This window comes from Urocampus carinirostris, chromosome 7, assembly GCF_059441175.1.
Source record: "Urocampus carinirostris isolate Australia breed hairy pipefish chromosome 7, RoL_Ucar_1.0, whole genome shotgun sequence".
Classification (NCBI taxonomy): Eukaryota; Metazoa; Chordata; class Actinopteri; order Syngnathiformes; family Syngnathidae; genus Urocampus; species Urocampus carinirostris.
In genome coordinates, this window is record NC_142355.1 from 25,352,688 (window position 1) to 25,370,562 (window position 17,875).

At 39.8% G+C, this 17,875-nt stretch overlaps 1 protein-coding gene across 1 annotated transcript in view; it reads left to right on the plus strand.

The window, feature by feature from the left end:
• polr3b (polymerase (RNA) III (DNA directed) polypeptide B) overlaps window positions 1-17,606 on the plus strand; it is a 41,313-nt gene extending 23,707 nt beyond the window's left edge. The window contains exons 23-28 of the mRNA XM_088340346.1: window positions 734-876; window positions 5,114-5,217; window positions 10,485-10,651; window positions 14,712-14,825; window positions 14,908-15,081; window positions 17,379-17,606. Of these exons, the coding sequence (XP_088196472.1) occupies window positions 734-876; window positions 5,114-5,217; window positions 10,485-10,651; window positions 14,712-14,825; window positions 14,908-15,081; window positions 17,379-17,508 (832 nt within the window). The 3' untranslated portion in view covers window positions 17,509-17,606. The remainder of the gene's footprint in view (window positions 1-733; window positions 877-5,113; window positions 5,218-10,484; window positions 10,652-14,711; window positions 14,826-14,907; window positions 15,082-17,378) is intronic.
• Window positions 17,607-17,875: the final 269 nt, after the last annotated feature.

Sequence of the window (17,875 nt, forward strand, 5' to 3'; positions counted from 1 at the left end):
CTGTTTTCATGCTACACTACGCTAAAAATTAAAAAAAACTCTGGGGACAAGCATGAATCACTCTCCAGCACTCTCCCCAACCTCTATTCGTAGAACTGTCTAGGGCAATTCTGAAGACATAAGCAGATAGGCAAAGTGGAAAATAATGCAAAAGGGGTCTTTCCACTTAGTTGGGTCTTGTTAACCCATACTTAATCGAAACAAATATTCTACTTTCAACTTCTTAAGGACACCTCAAACGACACACCCCACATTTAAAGTCATTTTATTATCATCTTATTTATCTTATGAATGTATTTTTTGTTCAATCATATCTGAATGCGTTTTTAATGATCGGGAAGATGTGTTTTGTAGCTATTCAACATTTACTTGGATGCTTTCGGGAGGCCGGGGACGAATTACTTGGTTTTCAGTTATTTCATAGTGGGGAAAAAATCGTTCGAGATACAATTCGGGAGCCATTTTATCTTGTATGTAAAGGTATTAGTGTAGGACTAAAAAACTAAATCTTCTTTGAGATTTGAGGATAATTTGTTTCTCAATGCCAGTCATTGACATCAATATGAAAATACTGGCATGTAGTGGTGTTCAGCCGTCACTTCACGGATATCAGGCATTGTGGGAAATGTAGTTTTTGGTCAAAGCACTCTTTTGGCTTGTCTATTATAGACGCTCATCGCGCGCCATATTAAATGATGTGGCGCAACACGAGTTTGACACTTATCCTCTTCAGCTACAAAGGCTCAACTGACTCGTACATCGAGAAGGTGATGATTTCGTCCAACGCCGAAGACGCCTTCCTCATCAAGATCCTCCTCAGGCAGACCAGGAGGCCTGAAATAGGAGACAAGTTTAGCAGTCGGCACGGACAGAAAGGTAAGCTAGTGATCGGGAAAACCTGTTCACCACAACTAACTCCACAGGTTACCGATTCCTTTTAATCGCCACTGCCCCCTCCTCCAGCATGTGTCCTCGGCCCTCAGAAGCTCTTTTCAATTAATTGGCTCTTTGTCCTGTGCCAGACTATGCAAATTTATTACACCCCAGCAGTATTCTGGGGAAAAAAAGTGTTTACAACCTTCATTGTTTGCCAGAACCTCCCCTATAGAGGTGCCTCTATGATGTTTTAATCAAAAAAAGCTAACTGGCGCCGTGCATAATTTACTCCCTTCATTTAGGCGCTGGCCATAGGGTGGTCAGCTGGGGACAATGTCTCCTGTCTTGCATGGTGACTGAGAGCTCGGGGTCGTCGGGGGGTTATTCCGGGTCGGGGGGTGGTCGCAGTGGTCAGTCACTCTAGTGGAGATAGCGGTGGAAAAAATACCATGAGATTAAGCAAAACATGAGAACTACAGACTATAAGGCGCAATTGATTAAAAGGCGGTCTCTCAAAATGTTTCTCTGTGATCTATTTCATCTATAAGGCACACCAGACTCTAAGGCACATGAAATTAAAACTACAGGATTGCATTAAGAAAACATCAGTCGAAAATATTTCATAGAACATAAATAATAGGAAATCAAATCTCATAAGTAAATTAACTTGCTTTGTTCATAAATCGGTACCATGGGTCAAAGCATCTCATTGTATTGTATTTCCAGAATATAAGGCGCACTGGATTCTAAGGTGGATTTTTTTTAGGAAGCCCTCTCGTCCGCAAAATATTATAATTTTCAAAAAGTTATGGTCTATTTTGAAGTTTGTTGATGCTTTCCTGTCCATGATAAAAAACGGATTGATTTTGAAATGACTTATTTAGAAAAAAATAATGGCTTATTTCAGTCCCAGCAATGACCTCTTGTCAATGGCATTGTTTTATTTTTCTTTCTCTAAGTAATGTGATGTAAACTTTATGATAAAAACACATCTTAGTTTATTTGTAGACAGCAAGTTGTACCTTGGCATAACAATTGCAGATTTAAAGAAGTCATTGTGTATTATTTAGATAGATAGATAGATAGATAGATAGATAGATACTTTATTCATCCCCAAAGGGAAATTCACATTTCCAGCAGCATCCCTTCGCTGAGAACAGTACAATAATAAAGCCAAAAGAATACAATATACAAATACCCTGTGTGACGTGCAAATGCCCACTGTAGCGTGTTTAATTTCATTCGTTAGAAAAAAACAATATTGATTTGAATCATAGACAAAAATCATTAACTATTACATCAATGTACATTTAAAATGAAAAACGTAGGTCAAGAAATTTGCATTTATTTTGCGAAACAAGGTTCACCTAGAGAGAGCTAACATGATTGGCCACCATCTTGCTGCTACGTCTTTTGTGTTTTGTAGCACTCATTTTTGCTTGCACTGCACAATACAGCGAAATCTAGTGTTTTCATGTAACAGTGTCCTTTTAAAGGAGCTGTACAGAATCTGAAACTTGTTTTACTCGCTGCAGTCATCGCCCAACTTGTGTCATCATTACAGACTCTGTCAGCACGTTCATGCTGCGCGTGCAAGTATGTGCAATTTCTTAGATGGGCTCAAAGAAACTTCCTCTTTCACCTTTCTTTGGTTTGGTGTTTGAACTCTACTCAGTTGGGCATTGTTAACACTTAATTGAGAAAATATTTCACTTTCAACTATTATTAAGGACTCTTTAAACGACGCACACTACCATTAAAAAAATAGACTTACTGGTAAAATTGATCTATTAGAATTCTGTTTTAATATTAAATACGTTTCCAGCACAACCATCAAAGATTACCTCATTCGAGTTTGGTGGTGGTCCCTGTGTTTTTTTTCTTATTCTTTTTTGACCAAACTATATATTTTTGCTTTTTAATTAGAAAGGGAATGTGAATGTGTCCTAACTTCTCATGACTGGTCCTATAATAGCCGGTCAGTAGAGCAGAATAAGTTAATTATTTACCGGTCATACACACTCACATCCGTGCGCACACACACAGCTGTGTGTCACTGCGGACGTAGTGAGAAAAGAGGGGGGTGGTCCATTGTGCAAGACGCCAGCATGGAGCTGTAAGCGCTGTGATGGAGGGCGCTGGACCCTCGCTGTTGTCTCGCTTTTCTCTCTTGATTTCATGCCTCTTTTATCATCCACTTTCACACAAAACAAACAACGCCGAGCACGTCTGCCATGGGAACCGCTGCCCGGTCCTCACTGCTCACCTTGCCCACTATTTTACCCCACTTTCTATATTTTTGCACCGACACGTTTAATCCCTTTTGACGACGTTGGCCTTCATCCCGCTTCCATTCAGTCGGCAGCTTCCTGCTGCTTGGACGACTTTCCAGTAAAACGTGGCACTTGTTGCTGGTCAACATCCTGTTGCAACATCCTGTCTGACATTAGCAGTCCGTGGCACAAACGAGGCAGCCCCAAAACAGGTACCGTAATTACCGGACTATAAAGCGCACACAAAAAAAAAATTGGCCAGAAATTTACATACCGCAGAATACTGGTGGATAAAACGTAAACGAATACAGTATTTATAGGTGTGCGTCACTACACGAGGTTATACGATATACTGTTGTATTTGCGCGCAATTCAACCACCAGTGATACAGTTAACATATGAAAAGTTTATCTCTTTAGCACACTATTTTTTTACTTTAAGTTGTTTGAAACGAATGTTAGAGACTGGAAAAAACAAAAAGTCGCCCTGAACAATAAATAAACGCATCATTCAATTGTTTGTTTATCAAAGAGTTGTTCCCTCTGTGTGCTTTTTTGCGTTTATTTATATTTTTCAGGACACTTCTGTTTTCTCGCTTTCCTTACATTCATCTCTGACTTTGTGAGTAAAAATAGTGTGTCAATGAGATGAAATCGAATGCCTTTTCATATATCAGCTGTATCAATGGTGGTCTAGTGGTTAGGTTTTGGCACTCTCACCGCTGCAACCCGGTTTTGATGCCCATTGCAAACCAGGATTTGAGATCTTGGTCACTGTCATTTTTTGGTAAATCAATCATTGCACGAATTTATACCAATAGTGTATAAAATGCGCAACGGTCATACACTTATGAATACAGTAAATTTTCCTCCATGCACTTTATATCTAAAAATATATGGCGAAAGTTTTTTTTGTGGGTGTGCCTTATAATCTGGAATGCTTTGTGAACCGAAAAATTCGGTATTTTTTTTTCCCAAGTGCAAAGGTTTAAATATCTCCTTTCCAAATGTTCCCCTGCTTCTGCCTCTGAGCCGAGCTCAGGGTCAGTCATGTGTGATCCAGTTTTTGGTGTCGAGCCTCAGCACCTTTTCTCAGTTTCCTGCTCAGGATCTCTTCTTCTGTGCTCCCTGTTTTTTTTTCGTTTGCAAATGGGCCTAAAATCTGTTTGTCCTGGCCCCGGCAAGTGCACCGTGGCCCCACTCGGCAAACATTTGCACTCCCACTTAAACTCTCGGCTACGGGGCTGCCAGACGAATCATGAAGGAGCCCGTCTGTCCACACGGGAGAGGAAATGATCCAGCTGAAGTCCACAGTGGAACTCCTGCAATAGACAAAGTCTTAAGTACCTTAACAGTCAACATGGCTTTACAAAAAATGACCAACAGGCAAAAAATGGACTGAATTTCCTGTTAGGAAATAAAGGGAGTCCCAAAAAAATGAATACAGTTGAAATTATATAGCCAATGATCTTTTTTATTCTTTATTTCAAATTTGATTTTCTAGTAAGAATGGCTGATACTGGGCTCAGGTTTGGACAAAATAAAAGTGATCTGAAAACATTCTGGAAATGTGAAAATAAGTTCCACTTACGGATGGGATAACATGCTCTTCAACTTTATTAGTGTTTGCAAAAGCATTGGCCCATTTATTATTCACCATTTTTACCCCAAAACCAAGTCTCTGCCTATTTAAGGACAAATTGTGTTAACATTTTTGGGGACACCCTTCATATGCTTAGTTACTAAGACATACTTTATCAGGATAAAAAATATGAATAAACATCTTGACATTTTGATCTTGAATATTTGAATAGCATTTTATCTTTTTTCCCTTGACCCTTAATAGTTAACCCCTTAGTTGAATATTGGACATATTTGTGAAAAGAGCAGATTATTTCACAATTGGCTTTATTTAATTGCTATGAAAGCAGAGTTTGACAATAATACCATGTTTGTGTATTTCAGGTGTCTGCGGCCTCATCGTCCCCCAGGAGGACATGCCTTTCTGTGACACGGGCATCTGTCCGGACATAATCATGAATCCACATGGCTACCCCTCACGTATGACGGTACGCTTTATTCAGTATTTCATACCTGACGATGTCAGCCAATTACTCCTGTTAATAATGATGACAATTCCCTTATTAAGCAATCATGAACCTTACAAACACAAGACGGCACCTATCTACTCCCAGGATGACAGACTGTTGTAGAATACCGCGACAATATTAGCAATCCACAAGGATGTTTTCGTCTGCTACCAGTGACCGAGACGATCTAGATTAGAGCAGAAATAGGCAAAATTAAATAAAGTGAACTTATTTTTCCCCGGACAAAAATTGTTTTACGATATACACAATTTTAAATTTAAAAAAAAAATTAAAAATTACGGGGAGAATATAGAAGTTGAGAAAATTTACATTTCCAAACTATTTGTTGAAGTTTTCTGTGACTGTGTGCTTATGTCTGAGGTTAGAAGCAGCAGACACTTTTTCCAGCAGATAATTTTGTGAGTTTTACTTTATTTATTTGTTTTCAAAATATTTTTAAAGTATTTTATTTTGTATTATCAGTGCCTGAAATAACGTCTGCCTGGATGCCCGTGGCGTGCATCTTTTACGTGTCGGGCGGAAAACTTACCAAACGTCTCCGCCCGGGTGGCCGACAACTTTTTCAAGATTTTTTTTTTTTCCTAGACAGGATAGAATGGTACCTTGTTACAAACGTTTGCTTTATTCCGATTTTAAAATCTTTGTTCGGTTTGGAAATTTCAGTTCGTTTGGCAATTTGCATACTCTGCAGCCAATGAGAAGACTGCATCAAATAACTTCGTGCTTCCAGACTTTCCCGAGCCTTATAGGGTCGTGCATTTGCATATCATTTTCTAAAGTAGACGCACAGAACACAAGAAAAATGGTAAAGTGGGGAGGAATCAAACCAAAACCTCAGCCCCAGAAGAAAATTCAAAAGAACCTAAAAAAAAATGATGACGCTACAAAACGTAAACGTACATTAAAAGCATTGCGAAAAGAGTTTACGTGGCTTGTAGCAGACGACGCAACGCAAACATTGCATAAATGAAGATGAGTAAATACAGGTACATACCGATGGCAGAGGGAAAACAGCGATGTCATATACATGCAATTAATGTTATAAGTAGATTTATAATAAACTTAATTGTAAAGAGTTGTTCTGTTATATATTCTGATTATCTTTCCTTAATACTTTGCAACAATGATTTTTTTGCGATGAGTCGTTTTATTGTGTTTCAAGTTCGGAAAAATGGGGCAGGCAACCTTATGACTGGGCAGGCAAATTTTTAGAGTTGTCTGCCCTTGTTTCCGGTAACTTTTTGTCATAGTTTCAGACACTGATATTATTCTTTCAAATATGTATTGTGTTTTTTCCTCGAAGAGCTCCAGTGTATAACAGCACTATAGTCAACTCAAGTCATATTTATTTATTATAGCACTCTATCACAATAAGTCTTAAAGGGCTTTACAGGCTACAGTATATTGTATAATAAATTTATACATATATATATATATATATATATATATATAATATAAAGATACAGTGTATTTTTTAATGCGAACGAAAACCAGCTCCACAGACCCCAACGTAGCAGCAAAATACCAGACAAACCTGGCGGCAACTTCTAGGTCCGGATTCCACTATGTAAAAGATATACAAATTCATCAACCTATGATTTTTTTAATAAAAATGAACATTAGTATTATAGTTCATGTATTCATTTTTTTTTCTTTACGAATGTAATGTTCTTTTTACCACTAGGAGACACTAAATATTACACACTGTTCCTTTAAAATAATTCAAAATAGTAGCTTCAAATAAATACTATTCATAATAATACATAGCAGCTCATTTTCCTTATTTGAATATTGTTTTAGTCAATGTATTTATTGAAATAAAAATGTTTAGAATGTAAAATTGGCAAAATGACTTGCTTGTAAAACAAGAAAATTGTAGTTGGAAATATGATTATTTCCCTTTTTTTACCTAGTTACAGTAGCATACCTACTACCACTACCATTTTGCACATCGACTACCGCTTTTTCCCCCTTTAAAACACCTCCGCATTTTTTCCATTGTAAATGTATCGTGTTTTCCAAATCTTGACTGCAGACTATTATTTTAGTCTATGTTTGTACTATTATGAAGTCTTTGTGTGTGAGTAAACCAGGCCCAACGATTGGATTAAATTTCCATTCTGGTAAAAGTTTGGCACTTTCGGTTTTAATTAAGCACATCTTTTACATTTTCTATTTTATTTCATTATATTTTGGAGAGACTGATTGTGTTTCTCAGGTTTAAAAACCTGCTTGTTTGCTCTCCATGTGAGCATCTGGGTGTGAGTCGTGGCAGACATGCGCTCCGTGTTAGCGTTTTGGGCTTTCACACAAGGCAAACGCTCGACCAAGGAAAAGCTTTATCCAAGTTTGTTGTTCAGATGCCCAATTTCCGAGACACCATTTTTTTTCGATCCGAAACAATATCGGCGTGTATCCAATCAGGGTTACAAAATCCCCACGATCTCCTCCTGAGGTTATCGTGGCTCACCAGAGCTCCCGTCCTTTTGACACAACGACAGTTTGACTGCGCCGCACAGACAGATAGCCGTTGCTACGACGACGGACGCAAGCCGAAAGTTTTATCAAGCGCTGACAGAAGACGTTTGAAGCGCCTCTGCCTGTAAAATCGGCCGTGATCTTTACTGCTAAAGTCAGCGGTGCCAGCGCGGTTGCTAGCCGTATCGTCGCCATGGCGAGCGCTCGGCAATGTTTGGCTGCGGAGGACGTCTCCCGAGAAGGAGGGTAGGCGTCGGCCTTTTATGCGGCCGGGTCAGGGGGTCGTGCGGGGGCAACCTTTACAAAATTGCTAAAATCACTCATCTTCACGCTGAGGGTGCACGCGTTACCTAATGTAATGTTTCCCGACCTGTGTTATGCGGGAAATTATCCAATTAATTAGTAGGGAGTTTTGTATTTATTTCATGCAAATAATAAAATAATAAATCGCCTCCTCATAGTTCAACAAAACTTTGTGACATCAGGACCATCAGCGACAAGGACATACCGTATTTTCCGCACTATAAGGCGCACCTAAAAGCCTTTATTTTTTTCAAAAGCTGACCATGCGCCTTATAATACAGTGCGCTTTATATATAGATCAATATTAAGTCGCAAAGTCTTGCAACTAAGGCAAGCAGCCGCTGACTAGATTTTCCCCCGAAGGCGAAGTTGTCCGCGGTGTATGCTGGGATTCATATGCCGGCGTTGAGTGACATAATACAGACACTGTTTCCGTATATGTCTGAGACAAGTATTTGCTTCTTTGCAAGCTTTGGGAATGTTAAGGGGGTAATAAGTTTGACTGACCTATCTGACTGTTTTGTCAACGTTCCCATTGTAGCGCCTTATAATCCGGTGCGCCTTATGTATGGAAGATTTAGGACCAAAAACTATTTTTGGGGGTGCGCCCTATAACCCGGTGCGCCTTATAGTGCGGAAAATACGGTACATTTAAATTCAGATTTTGCACAAAGTCTTACCGGTAATATCTAAATAAAACTGTAATTAAATCATTATTGTATTTTCCAGACAGTAAGGCACACCTAAAGACCCCAAATTGGCCAGATATTTGAAAGTGCCCTTTATAACTTGGTGCACCTTATATACTGCAGAATACTGTGTACTACGGCTATTTGTGTGATGATTGATCAATGAGTAATGGGGCGGCAACAGCGGTCGTCTTGGGACAAAAGAGGTCGCAGGTACGATTCCTGGCTCCTCCGGGGTAAATGTCGAAGTGTTCCTGGGCAAAACCGTAATGTCTACCTGATAAACAGGTAGGCGCCTTGCATGGCTGACTCCGCTATCTTTATGTGAGTGTACGTGTGAATAGGTAAAGTGTGAATTGAATTGTAAAGCGTGATTGGTCAAAGCGCTATATAAATGCAGTCCAAATATCATCTACCAATGATATGTCAACAATGCTTGATCAATCGATAAACATCGCTGACCACAATTGAAAAACATCGTATGCAACGGGATTGGAACCCGGGTCGTGGCGGGAAGAGCGCCAATACTTCACCCACGCATTAGAACTTATTTCGTTATCCCACGATGTTAACTCACGTTGCCAGAAACTAATGTGTGGAGAGAAAAAATTGATTTTCAACAAAATGCTATACAAGCTCTTTTACATCTATCTATCTACCCTGGACTTATCCCTCGACAGGGATGACCGACAGCAAGACAAACGCATGCACAAAAACAAAGAAATAAAAAAGGGAAAAAGGAGCAAAAATCACACACAAAATTGTTTGGACCATGGCCAACCCAAATGCCCTAACACCCAAACAAGTTAAGCACCTCGGCAGATGAAACGGGACACAAGAAAGCAGCCAGGTCAGGGTGACACAACACAATCTTCTGTTCAACAGCAGATTTCACTGGTCTACCCCTGCCGCATCATACGGGTGCCCTGCCCATCCCTTAGAACGCGTCCAAACGTCCCACTATCCTTTTACAACACCTCTCTACTCATTCCTATTACCAACAAGTGCTCTAGCGTCCACTATATTTTGACCTCTTTCCTGCAGTGCACTCATAACACTATCCATCCATGTCAATCGCGGCCTTCCTCTTGGTCTCTTTCCATTTACTTCTGCTCTGTAGATCCTCTTGAACATTCGCTCCTCATTCATCCTCTCCATGTGTCCAAACCAACCCAGTACTCTCTTAACCACACACTTGTCCAGTTCCACTACTACTCCAGTTCTGTCTCTCACTCTTTCATTTCTGAATCTATCCAATCATGTCACTCCTTACGTTCTTAACCATATTAAACCGCCAAATTATTGACACAGGTGCAGAAAGTAATAAACTGCTTAAATTGTCGGAATGCAGAACAAAATGCACTATGCAAATCAGTGTTTCTTGCACCATGAGTAAAAATAGTTTGATAATCAGATAAAATCTAATGCCTTTTCATATGTCCTCTGTATAGCGGGTGGTCTAGTGGGAAAGTGACCCAGGTTCAAGTCCCGTTGCATACAAAGTGTTGTGATTTTGGTCAGCGACTCTTATTGACTGATCATTGCACTAATATATACCTTAAGTGTATAAAGAGACTGACAGTTTTACACAAATAAACATGAACAATCTGACTATGGTCTCAATTTTATGTTCCTTGTAGTCCAGTGCGCCCTATGGTGCGGGAAATTCGGTAATCAATGGTTGAAATATGTAAATAAAGAGAAGGTATTTTTACCAAAGAATAAGCAAGTGACATGTAAACTTTGATGTTTCAGGTGGGGAAGCTTATCGAACTGCTTGCTGGTAAGGCTGGAGTCTTGGACGGACGCTTCCACTACGGGACGGCCTTTGGGGGCAGCAAAGTGAAGGATGTGTGCGAAGACTTGATCCGCTACGGTTACAACTACCAGGGAAAGGACTATGTCACCTCAGGCATCACTGGGTAAACATAAACATTTACATCATGTTCTGTTTTTTCTTTAGATTTGGCTTCATATCACTGGTTACTAACCTTTTTGAAGCTAAGAGCTACTTTTTTGTCCCTGATTAGCGCTAAGGGCTACCAGCCTGATCTGCATTTTAAAACTAACAATTTATCATGTCATTACTATCCTAATACTTTTTTTTTTTACATAGTTAATAATTAATTATTAGAAGTAGGGTTAAAATAGGCTCAGTCAAGCACTACAACATTTGCCTTATATAAGGGCACTGAGTGATTAACATATAAACTTTATACGCTAATTTAAAAAATAATTTTGTAAGGATTGACCACGTATTTGAGGACACTGATCATTATTTCTAATGCCAATTAGAAATCAAATTCCCTAAAAAATTGCAACAATCCAACACTGGTGGGCTAATTTCAGTAACCGGTCTTCTGGTTACCCGCGGGCACCAAGTTGGTGACCAGTGCTTTGTATCAAGTATGGATGATGTTGACTAGTAATCATGCAGTTATACACCATCTAGGACCAGAAGAATCGCTTATTTGTAATTCTGTTCCAAGCATTTACTAAATGTTAAATCTATTGCACCCTGGTCATCATGGAAGGGGAATTACCACTTGTGAGGCCCCTTCTCAAAGTTTCTTTTTTCCTCATGCTGAGGTTTTGAGTTTTTCCTTGCCCGCATGTTGGTTTAAGATCAGGGGATGGTGTAATTGTAACTTGTGCAGTCCTTTGAGACATTTTTTGATTAAGGGCTATACAAACAAATGTGACTTGTCTTGACTCAAATCTTTCAATTTTTTTCTACATTATTAAATGTTATGCAAAACATCGGCTTATTTAAATGTTTAAGGCTTTTGTAAAAACAAAAACATATTTTTTTGCCGATAGTGATGTATCAAACAACTGAAGAGATTTTTTTCTACATAAAATAGATAGTTGATGAACTGTAATTTTCCGTAGATGTAAGTATAAAGTAATGATTTGGAGTATTTGAAAAGGATCCTGTACAATCGTGCCAAGGACTTGTAGAGCAAAACAAGCCAGTAAAAGGATCTTATTATGTATGAAATATATGGGTTTGCCAAAGTAGTAGGTAAATGATCATAACTATGAGTACTGTACAGCAGATATGCAAAGGTAAACATGTTTACTATACTGTAACAACTAGTAGAATTTTAAAATCCTCAGGTTAAAAACCTAAACAGCACTTTGCAAACCATTTTATAGATGTAATGACTTTAGTTTTTGCATATGAGCAAAATCAATGAATGTACCTTTCCTTGCTTGTGTGCTTGTAAATCAATGGTGCCCAAACTTCTGCAAGCTGGCGCCCCCTTGGCTCCTCAGTTTCAGATTCAGATTCAGATCTACTTTATTGTCATTCTAGTACACGTGTATACAGTACAGAACGAAATGTCGATACATCTGACCCGCACAGTTTCCTTGAATGTACAGATATAAGTAAAGTTGTATTGTATTATGGCTACGTATAGTATTTTACCATAGTGCCGATAGTGCAAGAGGAGTAGCTAACCGGATGTGCAAAATGGGCAGTCAGGTTAACAAGTCAGGTAAACAGTAACATTAACACTGTAACAATAACGCTGTAAGTACAATAGTGCAGAGAGCAAATGTGCAAGGAGTGGCAAGCTATAAAGAACTGCCAGTAGTGCAAAAAGTCAGATTAGCAGCCTTTTAGATTTAGGTTAACTATATGTTAGATTGACCATTTAACAGTCTAATGGCCAGGGGGACTAGACTACTGCGGAACCTGGTGGTCCTGCACCGCACACTGCAGTACCTCTTCCTAGAGGCTAGCAGAGTGAACAGTCCATGATGGGGGTGAGAGGGGTCCCCGATAATGTTCTTAGCATGGGATAGGCAGTGTTTCTGGCCAATGTCCTGAATGGAGGGAAGTGTAGTCCCGATTATTTTCTCTGCTGTCCTCGTTACCCTCCTCACACTACCCCAGTCGGTAGCGCTGCAGCCTCCACACCACACAGAGATACAGCTGGTCAGGATACTCTCTATGGTGCCCCTGTAGAATGTGATGAGGGCGGGTGGGGGCAGGTGGCTCAGTGTACTACTAGTGAATTTTTAAGGTGCTGGTACAAATGACTTGTGTTTCTTCTGGACCTGGCGACAACGCGAAAGTAAACTCTGCAACGGGCGTTTCCTTCAGTTCCACGTCCGCTTCGTCAAAACCAAAATAGGTCCAAACAAGTGATGTACCGCTCTTTTACATGCAGGCTTCGTTTCCTTCTCGTGTGTTGACTCTGGGACTATGTTTACGGAGTCCGCCATGACACTCAATGAGGTCACACGGTGGGTGTGGAATAGTGTGGTGCTTGCAAACTTTCAATCGCGTTTATTGGCTTGTGCTATGATTAAAACTTTCCTCTGATTGGTCGTCACTTTTAAAACCCGAACAGTAACAATTGTTATTGGCCAAAACTGCATCACTCACTACAAAACCGTGAAAAAACCACAGTGCTTTGCGGTTTCACAACCGCACTACGTTCAAACTTCTGACTTCGACTTCAGACTGCCGCCCCCCTGCCGCCGTCTTCTTCCTCACCACCCTCCTAGATCTTTCCACCGTCCCCAGGGTGGCGGTACTGCCCACTTTGGGAACCACTGCTGTAAATAGACATTCAGAAAGTCATCGCTTATGTTTCTAAATTTGAAACACCCCTAGCACATTTTGTCTCATTTTTTTGCCACATTTTTAGTCACAAAAGCATGTCAACATTTTTTTCAGCATCCATCAGGTTATTTTTAGTAGATTAAGCATCCTTTTGAAAGAGACTTTATCCAAAAGTAAAACACTGCTACTGTCATCTGTTTGTTTGTTAATTCTTTTTTAAAAATTTTATCTGAAGACAAATGGTTGTAGATGTTATTGTTGCTAAAGAGTAAAGAAAGGAGATAACTATAGTTGTTGTTTTGGGCAAAAGAGACAAATGTTTACAAATTGAGAATTTGTGTGCCAAGAAAAGCGTATACAGACACTGCCGGACTTACCAACGAGATTGTTCGTAAGTTGAATTTGTTCGTAAGTTACTTCACTGCTATATTTTGTGTGTTTCGGGTTTATATAAGTATGCATAAGGTGTGTATAAGTAACCTGTATTGTTTTGTATTAAAAAATAAGCGTTTCATAAAATAATATGCTCTAAAATATAAATAAAGGTGTGTTTAACTTTCTTTCGGAAGATGAGCTTCAATAGGTCCTCCTCCGTGTTAGAGTGGCCGAAAAAAAGCGATCCAACCATTTTCTCAACCGCACCAGGCTTTCTTATTCCACTTTTGTTTCAAAAGAAACGGCTCGTCTCTTCTTTACACTTCACACCAACCATATTGAATGGATGCATGAGATATTAAACAATAGAAATGTCAAAGTTCTTAGCGCGCTGCAGATAGAATAGAATATAATTTACTTTTATTGTCGTTCTTTGTAACCATGCACACAGAACGAAATTTCGATACACCTGACCCCTACAGTTAAACTGTAACGAGCTGATGCAGCCGCAGCCAAACGGCGCCGCCATTTTAGACCCAACTGCTGTGTTGGGAGTCATTAGGTGACCAAACCCCCCAATTCCAACCCCAAGCAGGAAGGCAATGAGTACCAATGTTGTAAGTCTTAGGTAGGCTTGAACCAGCGACCTCCCAGTCTCTGAGCGGGCGCCTTACCATCTAGGCTACCGAGCAGTATAGACATAAACAGTATAGAATGTTTACAAACGAACTAGGAAGAGGAAGCAGATATTTTTTACTTCCGACTAGATGCCAGGTCACCTCGCACAGCGCCACGCGATGGTAGCGCCGAAAGAAGCACGACAGTACTGTCCTCTACTCTGAAAAAGGTGCACACAACACAAAATCAAACTTACAGCAATGTCCGGATATTGTTCGACATCCCGAATTTTTTTTTCGCATCTACCGTTTTACGCAAGTCGAATGGTCCTAAGTAGGGGAGCGTCTGTACTTTCAAAGCGTCAATCGAATCTCTCTAAAACCTTTTATTAATGTTTTGTCCTCCCTCAGTGAGCCACTAGAGGCGTACATTTACTTTGGGCCCGTGTATTACCAAAAACTGAAGCACATGGTTTTGGACAAGATGCACGCCCGAGCGCGTGGACCCCGCGCCGTCCTGACCAGGTGAGCTTTTACCTCCTCCACTCTTGAGCCGTCCTAATGAAGAGCATGTGTCGAAATCTTGTTCTCCGGGGTTCAATTCAAGGCAACCGACGGAGGGCCGATCCAGAGACGGAGGTTTGCGTCTGGGAGAGATGGAGCGAGACTGTTTGATCGGTTACGGCGCAAGTATGTTGCTGCTGGAGCGCCTTATGATTTCCAGTGACGCTTTTGAGGTGGATGTTTGCGGACAGTGCGGGCTTCTGGGCTACTCCGGATGGTAAGACATGTGTGTAGCATTGCAGGGTTAGCAGAGGGATGTTTAACTCTGTAAGACCCAGATAGGGATACTAGGGCTGCAATTATCAAATTCATTTCATAATCGATTCATCGGTAGATTATTTTTTTCGATTAATTGGATTTCTAATTTCCCACCTATTCAAACACTGACGATAGTGCACGAAACAAAATATCCTATGATATAAAACAATACAGAACAAAACAGAAGTGCTTGTCAATTAACTTGATAATTAAATACTCTTTTTGTACCACCTTATCCACAGATACATTTGGACTTATCATAAAAAAGAAAAAAGAAAAAGCAATACTTTTCTATTTGTGAAGATATTTTTTTTAATCGACAAAAAAATAAATAATCAAAAATGTTTTGGGGGGTTAAATTTCAGATTATGATAAACATCGCCAATATGAAAATGGTATATGCTCAAGAATTTGCCCCTTGGGTAGAGTTTAACATCCATCCATCCATCCATCCATTATCTGCGTCGCTTACCATCAGTAGGGTCGCGGGGGTACTGGAGCCATCTTCGGGCAGTGGGCAGGGGACACCCTGAACTGATTGCCAGCTAGTCGCAAGGCACACAGAGACAGACAACTTACTCGCTTATTCACACCTAGGGACAATTTGGACCAGCCTATTAACCTGACATGCATGGTTTTGAAATGTGAGAGGAAACCGGAGTGCTCCGAGGAAAGCCACGCAACCACGGGGAGAACATGCAAACTCCGCACAGGATGTTCAATCCCATTCCCTCAGAACTGTGCTGCACACACACTAACCACTGCGCTGCCGTGCTGCCCTAGAGTTAAACATGTCATTATTATTATTTTTGTTTTTACTGTACTTTATTTCTTATATACTTATTTTCTGCTTGGTTTTCTTAGTATTTCTGTCCGTTCCCTTGAAAATTGGTAACATTGTTTCATTATGAAACAGTCAAACACTACAAAGTTGAAACTTCCATGTCAATTTTAATTTGTAAATGATGCAATGTACAAAATGTAGTATATAAAAAAATGGAACTTTTTTTTTTTTTTAATATAAAAACCTATTTTGACGCCTTCTGTCGGACTAAAGCGGTACTACAATTCCCAGCAGCATAACGATACGGTGTGCACTTTAATTTGCATTGATTTAACGTTCTTGGTGGCTCATAAATCACTTGATACAACGAATCAATGATCTAATTTGTTACAATGCTTTTAATCATCGATTTGGTGGATTTGTTGTTGCAGCCCTAAAGGATACACATAATTTTTTTTTTTTTTTTTTTTTTTTTTTTTTACCACAAGTACTATCAGCAATACAAGTACAGTAGACCCCTGGGATACAGTGAAATTTTTTTTGTGAAATATGAGGTTTTTTGGCCTCTCTCTAAAGCGTTTCCCCACTAAAAGACATCAACAGCAAATTATTTCACATCCCCAAAAATGTATCAAATCAAAGCTTTGCGGCGTTCATGCATATGAGCACTTACGTATTTAAGAATCATTTTTGCTAAAATGCTGGTCTCCAATTGTTTTTCGTCACGGCATTATAAAGATGCCGATATTATATTGGTTGAACTCTTTCCCACAATGCTTTTCTCTCTTCATTTACTTGTGTGCATCGAAAGGACCATGCAATACAATATTTTTTTTGTACTGTATTTATTCGCTCTGGTTACAGGGCTTCAAGGGAGAAGCAAAAACATGATAACCATGGAAACAAGAAATACGAAGAAGGCACATTGATGGCTTTCCTTGCTAAAATGCATGGCAATAACCATTTGACAATCTTGGCTTATAATAAAAATAAAAAGGTTGTTAAAGGAAAGACATTTTCCGAGGGCATGTCAATCCTCACAGTGGAACTTTAAATATCATTTTCATTTTTAATTCACTGTCGCTATCTCCCCCTCACACCCTGCATCCACTCTCTTCTCTGCTCAGAGAGCTCAGGCTACATCACACCAAATGTAAATAAAATGTCTTTTTTTTTTTCTTTAGATGTATAGTTATGAAGTTTTTTAGTCCTTTACACGTATGCGACACATGAGTTGTACTTAATAAAAACAATTTTGTTATTTTAATATTAAGGCATTAAGCTAATTACCACATGTTTCTTGCCCCTATTATACGTCAATTTTACGTTGCTATCCCCACCTCAAAACACTTTAATGTTACATCCTGGGGGACTACTGCCCAGATTTTTCTCTAAAAGTGACATTGAGCAAACACCAGCTTGGTACAAAGAACCCTTTTAAAGCAAACCCTCCTCCCCTAACCACTTCACAGGTGTCACTACTGCAAGTCATCCTGTCACGTGTCGTCGCTGCGCATCCCCTACGCTTGCAAGCTGCTCTTCCAAGAATTGCAGTCCATGAACATCATCCCTCGACTCAAGCTGTCACGCTACAATGACTGACGGCATCGGGGGACATTTTCTTTTTCACACTTCTTTTTGGGTGTCTGTAGCATCATGGTGGATTGTGTAAATAATAAACACACATTTTCTCACAGGCATCTTTTTGGAGCTTTTTGTGCTTAATGATATGTGATGGGAAATGGGAAATGGTCTGCATTTGTATAGCGCTTTTCAAGTCAATGAAGACCTCCCAAAGCGCTTTACAATGTGCTTCACACTTACCCATCCTCACACACCAATAGGGAGTCAACCATGCAAGGCGCCTACCTGCTTATTGGGGGCATTAGGGATTTAGTGTCTTGCCCAAGGACACTTCGACATAACACGGAGGAGCCGGGAATCAAACCTGCTAATTATATTTTTAAAA